Here is a 13,006-nt window from a genome sequence, read left to right as displayed (position 1 = left end):
GGAAGAAGAGGCGGAAGGTGATCTACAAACTGGCTCGATATGGGTGAGTTCCTTTATAATTCGGTGGAAAAGTAAACACTACTGCCCAGAGAATAACTATACTCTGTTCACTCTACCTTGGCCCAAAATTACCACATACAGTACACTCAAACCTTGATTTAAGGGACCTCCATTTAAGGGATTTTGGATTTAAGGGACTCCATATTCTACCTGACAAACGGACAAGACCGTTCAAAAATGATACGTAATGTCTAGGTTATACACATTAATATGTTTCTTTATACAGTACCCGTAAAATAATATTCATAATCATATAAGTAACAGTCATTACATTTCATAATAAGATTGTCTTTATATGGTAAAACAATGGACATTTTCAAGTAAGGGACATTTTCAAGTAAGGGACATTTTCAAGTAAGGGACATTTTCAAGTAAGGGACATTTTCAAGTAAGGGACAAGTTGATTCCCCATTTAGTCCCTTAAATCGAAGTTTGAGTGTATGTGTCTTGAATGCTGAGCTGTAGCAAGAGAGTATTGTGGTTATTACAGAAAAAGTGTTATGGGAAGGATGTAGAGGCATAGTATTTTTATTTTGCCATTGTGCAGTGGAAAGTAAACTGAATTTAAACTGAATGAACTGTACAGAATCAGAACATGTGGAGAGGTTGGACAGCGAGAGACTAACGAGGAGAGTGGTTATGAGTGAGGTGGAGGGGGGAGGATGAGGGATGGAGTGGAGAGGTATATGAGTGAAGTGGAGGGGGGGAGGCTGAGGATGAGGTGGAGGGATGGAGTGGAGATGTATATGAGAGAGGGGGATGTGAGTTGGGGGGAGGGCAGTGAAATGGCAGAGGACTGGGTGACATGGAGGGGATTTGTTTGTGGTCACCCCTTATGGGAGTAAGGCATCAGGCAATGGATAGATAGATGCTGTAAATAGATAGATAGAACAGTGCTTTAAGATACAGGCAGTAGTCATTATAAATACAGTTGGATAATCAGCTTTGTAGTGAGGAGTGAAAATATAATTGATAGTTTTGTGACAGAGCGACTTGGAGGCGTTTTGTCTTCGGTCACCCTTTGTGGGATTAAGGCGTCGGGCTGTATATAGACAGAATTATCATACAACAGCATTCTACCACATATAAGTTTTAAATAAGAAATCCATACACACATCACCAATCATATAATAGCAGAACTTCACCCATAGACAACTGTGAAATAATAAGTAAGGTTGACTTAGCTACACATCATCCATCCCCATCGTTTGTTTGGTCCCCATGCACATACAAACCCCCTGTCTAGATGTGGTGGGTATATTTGAAGGCTTACTGTTGAAGAGTAAGTTGCAGTAAGGTGTTTAAGGGGTTACTGAGCCTGTGTTTGCCGTGCCCACACCAGGCCTGAGGACCTGCAGCGTGCCCTAGAGGATGTGAGGTCAGGGACAGGTACACTGAGGGAAATAGCAATTCGGTGGGGGGTGCCTCACTCCACACTCTCTGTCAACGCAAGGCTGGCCGGCATCCCACAGCACCACCGCAGCTTAGACTATGATGCGCGGACACTGGAGGCTGCCAAGGAAGCCGTTAGAGGTCAGTAGGAGTGATTTGTTGGTTTGGGAGCTTCCCAGGCTTCCAGTATTGTAATCATCATCATCACCATCTAACCCTGTGTTGCCCCATGAGAAACGTAGGAGCCCGGGGCTAGGCAAGTTGGTCCTGACATTTATGAGAGTGACCAGCCTTACTCATTCCTGAGTATTTATGAAATAAATTTTTACTGCATATAATGAATTCCCACCGTATCATTTTTGAAAACTGCAAATTTCATCACTGTTGAAGATTTCTCCATCATTTTTTTTTTTTTACCTGTATGTATAGCCAAAGCAATGTAACCTAACATACACAGTAACTCAAATTAGCCGAACAGCCTAACCCAGTCCAGCGTGACCTGTTGTAATCCAGACTAACTTAGCTTAGGGAAATCTAACCCAGGGAGGAATCAATTTAACTAACCTAATGTATTGTAGCAAAACTGAACCTAATCTCACAGTCACCTCTAGTCACCTACCAAACTTAACCTCAACTGGCTAACCTAACCAGATCCAAGGTAGCAGAAGTTACATTATCCAGCCTAACCTCAGGAGGAACTAACATATTACTCAAATCGTCATTGGCTTTTCCAGCGGGTGCCAGCTACATGAAGGTTGCCAGGAAGTACAACATCCCCAAGTCTGTGCTGTGGAGGAGGTGCCAGCGAGAGGTTGGGGCGAGGAGGGGCGGGGCTGGCGGGAATGGGGCAGGGGGCGGGGGGTCCACCTACACCACCCGGGAACTGGGAGCCGCCAGACAGATGCTGCTGGAGGGCGGATCACTGTCACATATTGTTAAGGAAACGCGGGTGAGCCTTACAGAGATACAGGGTGTGCTGTGTAAGAGTTGAACTTTGCCACTTGCCAGGGGGTTGGGTCAGAACTACACACCCAAGTCCAAGTTGAAATAGTACCAGTAGTAGAAGAAGTAGTAGTAGTAGTGGTAGCGGTAGCAGTAGCAGTAGTAGTAGTAGTAGTAGGGAGTACTAGGATAAGAGTTGAGCATTGCTACTTGCCATGAGGCTGGGTCTTAACTACACACCCAAGTCCAGACTGAAATAGTACTGGTAAGAGTAGTTTTTTTTTTTTTTTTTTTTATGCGAGGAAGAAGGAACCAAAGGCCATGAGCCCGCAGTAACAGTTCCCTCCAAGAGAAAAACAAAATACAATAGAGAGCCAAATTCAAGATCCGATCATTTTGAGATGCCTGGACACACTACGTTTGAAAGACTGGAGATCATAGGCAGAAGGAAATACAGACAGAGGGAGACAGTTCCAGAGCTGACCTGTTGCATAAATGAAAGACTGGGAGTAACGGTTAACTCTTGCATTAGAGAGTTGGACAGAAAAGGGATGAGAGTTTTGCTGCCAGACGGGTGCTACGCGCCCGTCGTAGAGGTGGAGGAATGCAAGCAGACAGTTCAGAGGAGCAGTGACCATTAAAGTAGCGATAGAAAAGAGATAAAGATGCAACAGTGCGGCGAAGAGACAGAGGTTGAAGGGAGTCAGTAAGAGGAGGAGAGTTAATGAGACGAAAAGCCTTTGACTCCACCCTATTGAGAAGAGCTGTATGTGGGGAGCCTCCACACACATGAGAGTTGTACTCCACACAGGGGCGGATAAAACCCCTGTATAGAGTCAACAATTGTGCAGGGGTAAAGAAAGAGCGGAGTCGGCTTAGCACACCCAATCTCTTGGAAGCAGATTTTACAAGAGATGTAATATGATCTTTCCAAGATAAGTCCCGAGTAAATGAAACCCCAAGCATGTTCAAGGATGATGCAGGATTAATCGGAATATTATTAAACATTAGTGGGTATACCTGTGGATGATTTTGTCGGGTTGATAGGTGTAAGAACTGAGTCTTAGATGCATTAAAGACAACCATATTATTTTTACCCCATTCAGAGATATGAGCCAAGTCAGACATTAGGTGTGCCATAGCCTCATCCCTTGTTTCTTGAAGTAACTGTTGAGATGGGCGTTGCGGGAACCGAATGGAAAGGTGAAGGGTGGAGTCATCAGCGTATGAGTGGATAGGGTTAGATGTACAGCTTAGAAGATCATTGATGAATAAAAGGAAGAAAGTTGGTGATAGGACAGAGCCCTGAGGAACACCACTGTTGATAGATCTAGGAGAAGAACGATGGCCGCCTACGACAGCAGCTATAGAACGACCAGAAAGGAAGCTAGCGATGAAGGCACAGATAGAAGGATAGAAACCGTAGGAGGGCAGTTTGGAAATTAAAGATTTATGCCAGACTCGATCGAAAGCCTTTGAGATGTCAAGTGCAATGGCAAAGCTTTCGCCAAAGTCCCGAAAGGAGGATGACCAGGAGTCTGAAAGGTAGGTGAGAAGATCGCCAGTGGAGCGTCCCCTGGACGGAACCCATACTGACGATCGGAAAGAAGGTTGTGATAGGAAAGATGCCTTAAAATTTTTCTATTAAGAATTGACTCGAAAACTTTTGAAATACAGGACGTTAAAGCAATTGGACGATAGTTGGAGGGTTGGGAGTGGTCACCCTTCTTTGGGACTGGCTGAATGAGAGCAAACTTCCAGCAAGAAGGGAAGGTACAAGTTGACAGACAAAGGCGAAAGAGTTTGCCTAGGCAGGGTGTAAGCACAGAAGCACAGTTTTTGAGAACAACAGGAGGGACCCCATCAGGCCCATATGCCTTGTTAGTACTGAGGCCAGTAATGGCAGAAAATACATCAACTGAAGAAATTTTAATGTCAGCCATGAGGAAGTCAGAGGGGGAAGTGATGGAGGAACAGCACCGAATCGTCTAAGGTGGAATTGGAGGAGAAAGTCTGTGTGAAGAGATCTGCTTTATCAGTAGAAGAAATAGCTACAGAACCATCAGAGTAGAAAGAGGAGGGAAGGATGATGAGGTAAAGTTGTTAGAAAGATTTTGGCAAGGTGCCAGAAGGAGCGGGAAGAATTCGAGTTGGAGAGTTGAGAGCATTTAGTATGGATGAAATTATTTTTAGTAGAGCGAAGAACAGACTTAGCACGATTCCGGGCAGAAACGTAAAGATGATGTGATTCAGGGGTGGGTTGGCTCCGGTACCTTTTGTAGGCCTTCTCCTTGTTGCGGACAGCATTAGAACAAGCGTGATTAAACCAAGGCTTTCTTGCGTTAGTCAAAGGATATGAGAAAGGAATGTATGCTTCCATGCCCGTGAGAATAACCTCCGTAATGCGCAAGGCACACTCAGATGGCTCACGGCCATGGAAGCAATAATCATTCCAGGGAAAATCAAAGAAGTACTGCCTGAGGGCCTCCCAGTCCGCGGCTCCAAAATGCCAGAGACGACGTTTCCCTGGAGGGTCCGCAGGCCGTACTGGAGCGATAGGACAGGTTAAGGTAATAAGTAGTAGTAGTGGTAGTATGAGTAGTAGTAGGTGCAACCCCAGACTCTAAATCTGAACCTGGTAGACTGCAGGCTGAAGTTGCCCTCCTGCAATCTACCATCCTCCTTTTAGGGGATAGAGAGAGTGAGTTGGGGAACATTTGTATACCTGGGCGACTGCACTGTATGGCTGTATCAGTGCCATCGCATGAAGGTGCCCCTCTCCCGCATATTACAAGTAGTGTCCAGTAGCTGCATAGAAATAATAAGCTGGTTTTGGTCCACATGGTTTGTACATGTGGAGAGAATGGAGAATGAAAGACTGACTAATGGAGGGTGTATGTAGATGATGTGGAGGGAGGGGGAGACCGAGGATGAGGTGGAGGGGTGGAGTTGAGAGGTATATGAGGGAGGGGGAAGTGAGTTGGGGGGAGGGCAGTCAAATGGTGGGTGACAGAGCGACTTGGAGGCGTTTTGTCTGCGGCCACCCTTTGCAGGATTAGGGCATTGGGCTATAGATAGACGGATAGATAATTATGATGAAATACTTGTAGGGTGATGTACGGTGATGGTTCTGCCTTAACAGTTTGAACAGTGCATTAAGTAGCATTGGAAGCATCATTCTACCTCATCTGTAGCCATTTTTTTCCCCTAACATTGTCTTATATGTTATTTATGCAGTTTTGATAAGAACATAATTCCCATCAGTAACATATAAGATTATACTGAGGTGCAGTTTTTCACATTAAATCACCAAAGAAGATTATTAAGAATGGTCAGTGTCACTTAGAAATAATGTAAAATTATACTGAGATGGAATTTTCCAGACAATCACCAAGGAAGAGATGTTAAGAAATCTTTAACCTGTGAATTGCAAGCCACAGCTCAGGCTGTGCTGGCCATGCATCGCTGCTAACTACTTCACCCCTACGCAAACTTACGCATGGCGCTACACAAAGACTGAGAGAGAGAGATTTTTTTCTTTTCACCAGATGATGCCCTGGATGTTTATCTTCAAGTTTATAACAAAAAAAAAAAAAAAAAAAAAATCTTCATTTTTTGCACACCACGGGATGGGATAAAAAAAGGTAGTTGCACAGTACACGGGTTAAAGTCACTTGGACTACAACCGTCATTCCTAATCTCCCAACGCCCTGACCTCTCCAGATCCCCAAGACGACCTTATTCCGCCTGAAGGAGGGTCTGGTGCGGGAGGGTCGACTGCCAGCCTCCAGCATCACCCGGCTCGCTCGTCCCCGCCGTCCCTCTGAGGAATCCCTGCGCAGAGCCGTGGCCGCGTGTCAAGACCAGGGACTCTCACAGGGGCAGGCGTCGGAGAAGTTTCAGGTGTGTGTGTGTGTGTGTGTGTGTGTGTGTGGTATGGAGTGGAGTGGAGAGAGAGAGAGAGAGAGAGAGAGAGAAGTGTGTGTGTTCTTAAGTAATTGTTCTTACCTAATTGTATTTTTACAGGAATGAGTCAAGCTCGTACTGTCCCGTGTATTAAATGACTTTTATCATACGTATCCCTAAATGTATGAATTGTTTTGGCACACACTGTTTCATTTGGTAGTGCATTCCACTGATCAATCGCCCTGTTTGGGAAGCTGAATTTCCTCACATCTTTATCACCTCTCATGTTATTTTGTGTGTGTGTGTCTGTGTGTGTGTGTGGTATGTAGTGGAGTGGAGTGAGAGAGAAGGGGGGGGGAGTGAGGGAGAAGAGGGGCTCGAATGATGATGATGATGAATTACCATAAATCTATGCTTCACCTCTCACCCCCTCACTTCCGCTTCATCTCAAGGTCTCCAAGTCAACAGTGTGGCGACGATTGAAGCGTCTGAAGCAGGAAGACACAAGTGGGGGCAGTGCTGTCACCTCGGAGGCCAGACAGCAACAGCAGAGGGTGAAAATCGAGGTGGTGGAGGCCCTACCATCGGAGACCCTGGAGACCACATACCACGGAGACATGACAGTCGAGGGGTACGAGGAGGACGGGGGACTGCGATACGTCGGAGGTGTGAAGCCGGAACAGGCGGAGGGGAGTGAGACAGCCAAGGGGACATCTGCGCAATCCACCCAAGCATCTGATGGTGAAAAAGTGGTCCAGGAAACAGTAGAGGACCAAGTGGCCAAAGTGGACAACAAAGTGGACATTGTGGACATCCCAGGGGCAGCGAGAGGGGAGGAGAAAGTGCAGGTGGTTGAAATACAGAGCACGAAGCTGGAGAGGAAGGTGGAGTTAGTTGGGGAGTCTAGTCTGGAGTCTGAGGGGGACATTGTAATGGCGGATGCGTCGGACGACCACCTCGACGGCATACTCAATGGTGGCGGTTCGCTATCCGTGGCGCAGGATGGCAAGGTGGTGGCTGGGGAGGGTGAGGGGGGCGCCAGTCAGAGGTTCCAGCTGGAGATGCCATTGGTTAGTATCAGAGGCACACTTGTCCTACTTTACCTCATCATTTTACATGGAGATAATAGTTGGAGTGATGGTGGTGATGATATTTTTAGCTTTTCATGCCATTATTTTCATATGCCACTGGTTAGTGTCAGAGGCACATACATCCTTCTTTACCCCATTATTTTACATGGAGATGCTTGGAACGATGGTGGTGGTGATATTTGTAGCTTTTCATGCATTAGGAGAAACACATTAAGGTGGTTTGACCATGTGGAGAGGATGGAGAGTGAGAGACTGATGAGGAGAGTGTATGTGAGTGAGGTGGAGGGGGGGAGACGGAGGGGGAGGCCAAGGATGAGATGGAGGGATGGAGTGGAGAGGTATATGAGAGAGGTGGGTGTGAGCTGGGAGCAGGGCAGTGAAATGGCAGGGGACAGGGCAACGTGGAGGCGATTTGGCCACCCCTTGCGGGATTAAGGCGTCTGACAATAGATAGAATAAATACATAGATATTACAGAAAACTTTAACAGTATGCAAAATAAACCACTGCATGTATAAACTGTCAGCTGTGTCATGAATATAAAGACTACATATGAACAGTTGTAGTAGCTGTAGCCCCAGATTCATCCAAAATGTGAACCCAGTGGACTGCAGGCTGAATTTGCCCTTGACCAGCAGTGCACCACCTTCCTTTTGGGGGTAGGGAGGGAGCTGAGGGACATTGTATAAGTGGACAGAGGAGCCACTTGGGGTAGGGAGGGAGTTGAGGGACATTGTATTTCAAGCATTACTGTAGTTTATTCACTTTATTCACTTTAACTTGGCCCAATTTTTCATCCTTTTGTAGCTTATTTCATGTAACTCAGTGGCAGAAAAAGACAATACTCAGTCTCTACATCCTTACTGAAGTGCTTTTTCATGACTAGCATCATATTCTAGTGTTAGTCACTTGTTATAACCCAGACTTCAGGATGGAGGGATGGCAATTTTAGGCCAAGGTAAAGTGAATGGAGTATAGGACATCCATAATGTTTTGAAACAGCTGTACAGATCACAAAGAGTTAAGTGATTACATTGATAAAAGAAGACAGAGGCTCTACGTTTATTATGTCCTGTGATCACCATATTTTTTCATAATGTAGGTGTTGTGTGGAAGTGGACGTGATAGAAAGCGTTAGAAGAAGTACACTGAGGTGGTTTGGTCATGTGGAGAGGATGGAGAGCGAGAAACTAATGAGGAGAGGGTATGTGGGTGTGGTGGAGGGGGGGAGAGGGAGGGGGAGGCCAAGGATGAGATGGAGGGATGGAGTGGAGAGGTATATGAGAGAGGGGGGGTGTGAGCTGGGGGGAGGGCAGCAACATGGCAGGGGACAGGGCATCATGGAGATGATTTGTTTGTGTCCACCCCTTACAGGATTAAGGGCTGTAGATAGATGGATAGATAGATAGATAGGTAGGTGTTGTGTTAGATACCAGTTGGAGTTAAAATCATGTGTTGTTTTCATTATTTCTTTCTGTCCAGGTGAACTTGCCCGGCGGAGAGTACCAGGTGGTTGGGAGCGAGATAGTGATTGGCGGACAGCAGGTGGTGGTCATTGAGCCGGGCAGTACCTCGCACCACCTGTCATAGCATCACATCACATCACATCACCTCATCACATCACCCAGGCCCTCATACCCATCGTGACCCTGCAACACCCCTCACTTCACATCACATCATCACATCACCCAGGCTCTCATACCCATTGTGACTCTGCAACATCCCTCACATCACATCACATCACATCACCTCATCACATCACCCAGGCCCTCATAGCCATTGTGACCTTGCAGCACCCCTCACAACATCACATCACATCACATCACCTAGCCATTGATACTTAACCTGGCCTTGCAGCACCTCTCACAACCTCTCATCACATCATATCACATCACAGTTACATCACAGCACATCACATCACATCACCTAGCCATTCATACTTAGCCTGGCCTTGCAGCACCTCTCATGCAGTGGGAGGTGTTTATCATCCGTCATCACACAAGCAGTGCATATTTGAAGACAACGTTTATCTGTGGACAAGTATAACAACAGATGATATGTTTTAAGACAAGCTACTTCATGGCATTTACTGTTCATTGTTATTTTTTTTCATGATTTGCTCATAGTTACTATTATGAGTCTGCATACTTTCCAAAATATTTCATTTTCTGTTAAGCTTTTTAATCTATCTGTCTGTTGCCAGATACACTAATCCCATAAGGGGTGGCCACAAACAGATTGCCTCCATGTCGCCCTGTCCCCCACCATTTCATCGCCCTGCTCCCAGCTCACACCCCCCTCTCTCATACCTGAGCAAAAATAAAAAATAAAGGTTAACAGAACCTTGTTGTAGAGACTGAAACTTGACAAAATGAAAAATTGTCTAAGCTGAAGAAAATAATCCAATGGTAAGAAGAAAAAATAATAATACTTTGTTGGTTTCATTTATAGAGGCTCCAACATGCTTGTATTTGTCACCCTTGGTCATTTAATGGCAACTCTCCACACTGCTTGATCTCTTGCAGCCACTCAGTTCAGTTCCTTACCCCAGAGGTCACACTTTACAACTTCATTCCAAGACTTTTTTCGGTATGCCTCTCACAACTGCACCCTCAGCGTTCACACCTCTCACCCTCCACACCCAGTTGTCATCCTCCATCCTCCACACCCAGTTGTCATCCTCCATCCTCCACACCCAGTTGTCATCCTCCATCCTCCACACCCAGTTGTCATCCTCCATCCTCTCCACATGTCCAGAGCACCTTGTTCCACCCCATCTCATCACAACATTAAACACATTCAAGTGCCATCTTTTCTCTCAACTCATCATTTGCAGTCTTCACTCCTCAGGCCTGTCATTCATGGATGCACTACACATCCATCCAGTCATCATCTCTGTACGCTTCAGCCTACGAATATCCTCCTCCTTTACTGCCCATGTCTCACTACCACACAGCATTATACTCCTGACGCATGATACGTATGTCTAATGGTAAGGAAAAGAAAAATATAATACTAGAGAGGATAAATGACTCTCATGTACATTACTTGTCAATAAACTGATTTTGTATTTGTTTTCAAAGTTGGTTTATGCCCTTTGAAAGTTTGAATGGCGAGTGGATGGTGTTGTCTGTGGGATGTCACTGAATTTTGTGGATGGTCTAGTAAAGCAGGTGGATAAGATTAAATTAATATGGTGGATAAATGACGTGGATGAAATGGTAAACAAGTGTGTGAGAAAGAGAGGTGTGGAAGATGACGATATTGGGGAACTGACGAGGAATTGATTTTTTTTTTTTTTTTTTTTTTTTTTTTTACAACAGCCATTGGATTGTGTCTTTGTGAAACTTCACTCAGTATCTCTGCTTGTTGTAAGAGGTGACCAAAAGGGGCTTTTTTGTCTCTAGTTCTTCTCTCCCTACTGTCCTCCTCTGCTCTTCTGTCCTACTTTCCTTCTTGATATTTCCGTGTTTCTTCTGGCCTTTTTTTTCCTCTATTCCTTGAGTGCCATATAGCCAAATTATAGCTTGGTGCTAATTCTTCTTTATTCACGCCTTCCTTTATGACAGGAAATGGTGTGTGGAAGGTGTGCCCATGATGTGGAGTCAGGATTCCAGGGGCTTGAATGGTTAGTGGATGAGAATATGACCTACAGTATTTCACTGACTATGTTGCTGGTTAGTTTTCCCACAGTCATTTTCTGTTTCCATTTGCTTGCTCTCAGGATCTTACCTCACCCAACCTGCAGGTGAGAAAGAGGCTGAACTATTATTATTGTGGAGGCAATTTGTTTGTGGCCACCCATTACGGGATTAAGGCTTCTGGCTATAGATAGATAGATTAGTAGTAACAGTAGTGGTAGTATAGTAGTAGTAGGCTTCTGGCCTTTGGTTCCTTCTTCCATGCATTAGAAAAAAAAAAGTCTCATTGTCAAGTTTCTTGTGGCTCTTGTGACCTAACCCACCCTAGGATGAGAAAGGAGGTCTGGATGATGGTATTATTATTAGTAGTAGTAGTATTGTTATGATACGTGTTCCAGGGTCAACTTTTTGTCCTTTGAACACGAGCGACTGATCTGGTGTTCCCTTCAAGACCGGGTCTAGAGCATGCAACTAGTGGAACAAGACATAAAAACTCAGGTCAACCAACCTTACACGTATATTGCCTTAGTAACAACACAACACTGAACACAATATTAACACTATACACTGTACAGATTAAATGCACAATAAGACAGGAAGACCCTGGTTTGGGGTGCTGGGGACTTGGGCTTCTCACAGGTGTCGTCCAAGTGTGGGAGGGATCTCGTCAGGTGTGCCCTCCTGCAGGAGGCATGGGACCACTGCCAGGGGCTGGGTTGTCCAGATTGGACCGCTGGGTGGCATGGAGGGAGACCGTTCCCTGGTGGGGCCTCGGTGGGAAGGCAGCCCTTGGGACAGGCCGAACAGAGCGAGCAGGCGTGCTTGCTTGCGACTGCTCCTGGAGGAGAACTGCTTGCCAATGGGGATGGGGAGGTCACGCCCTGGAGTCCTGGGGCACCCCTGGGTGACTGGGGACTGCGGTCTCGCTCAGGCCAAGTTGCCGTCAGGGTCTGCCTGCGGCATCCCTTCCTCCTGGAGTCCGACAGCGAGGGGTGTCACCAGGGCGCTGGCTGCAGGGCACGGATCCCCAGACACACCATGGGGCCTCGCCAGATCTCCTCCAGTTGCAACCGCACCTGGGAACTGCCTCTGTGGGGAGAGAGAGAAAGGTGTCCTGCTTGGCCTCTGGATGGGTGGTGAGGCAAGTAAGGGATGTCTTCCGTGAGGGGAGTCACAGGGGCAGCAGACGAGGGACGTACGGTGGCCGATCCCTCCCCAGTGCAGACAGTGGCTGTCACCGTTGTTCTACTAACCCCTGGGACAGCAGGTGAAGGGCGCACGGTGGCCGACCCTTCCCTGGCGCAGACAGTGGCTGTTGCCGTGGTCCTGCAGGGGGTAGTAGCTGAGAAGCGTACAGTGGCTGACTTCTCCCGACACGGACGGTGGCCATCGTCGCGATGCCACCTGGGACTGTATTGCTACAAGTTCCACCCCGATCCTGGCAAGTGCTGGCCCGGCTGGAGAGTTGTCTGCTGGGGTGGCGTTCTCTTGTCTGGCTCTGTTGAGGGGAAGAGGGGAGCAAGGTAGTAGGGGACATAGGCCCGCCTGGACTGGGCCCTTCTCGTGCCCTACACGCCTCCCTATGGTCTCCGCCTGGGGTGGGTGTTGCAACACACTGTTCAACATGAGGTGGGGGTTGCGCCACCCCTTCCTTGGTCTCCCGTTGGGGTGGGCACCACCACTGTCGGTGGGGAAGAAGTCACGTACCCGTGGCTGGAGGTGGTGGGTGTCCAAGGTGGGAGTCCGGTGGGTTGCTGTGAGGTGGCAGAGGAGGGTGGTACAGTGGTGGGTGGGTGGGTTTGGTTCCTGGTGCGGGACGTAGGTGATGTGGAGGGTGGAGGTCTGTGGTGCCTTCAGGTGGAGGCGGAGGTGAGGTGTCCCTCGGATACGCTGGTGTTTCCCCTGGGCAGAGGTCCAGGTCACGCGACATATTTTCATCTCTGGCGGTGGTGAGTGGCCGATGTCTCCCGGCTGA

At 47.2% G+C, this 13,006-nt stretch overlaps 1 protein-coding gene across 1 annotated transcript in view; it reads left to right on the top strand.

Annotated features, from left to right (window-relative positions):
• LOC145400713 (uncharacterized) overlaps window positions 1-9,245 on the top strand; it is an 18,398-nt gene extending 9,153 nt beyond the window's left edge. Inside the window, exons 8-14 of the mRNA XM_080273148.1 lie at window positions 1-43; window positions 1,403-1,593; window positions 2,187-2,401; window positions 6,118-6,297; window positions 6,753-6,818; window positions 6,852-7,370; window positions 8,873-9,245. The exon at window positions 1-43 is cut by the window's left edge and continues 13 nt beyond it. Of these exons, the coding sequence (XP_080129274.1) occupies window positions 1-43; window positions 1,403-1,593; window positions 2,187-2,401; window positions 6,118-6,297; window positions 6,753-6,818; window positions 6,852-7,370; window positions 8,873-8,980 (1,322 nt within the window). The 3' untranslated portion in view covers window positions 8,981-9,245. The remainder of the gene's footprint in view (window positions 44-1,402; window positions 1,594-2,186; window positions 2,402-6,117; window positions 6,298-6,752; window positions 6,819-6,851; window positions 7,371-8,872) is intronic.
• Window positions 9,246-13,006: the final 3,761 nt, after the last annotated feature.

This window comes from Coenobita brevimanus, chromosome 53 (genome assembly GCF_032717465.1).
Source record: "Coenobita brevimanus isolate Jiangsu-jjx chromosome 53, ASM3271746v2, whole genome shotgun sequence".
NCBI classification, from domain to species: domain Eukaryota; kingdom Metazoa; phylum Arthropoda; class Malacostraca; order Decapoda; family Coenobitidae; genus Coenobita; species Coenobita brevimanus.
Note: the sequence above shows the minus strand (reverse complement) of the source record. Positions and strands in the feature narration are given on the sequence as shown.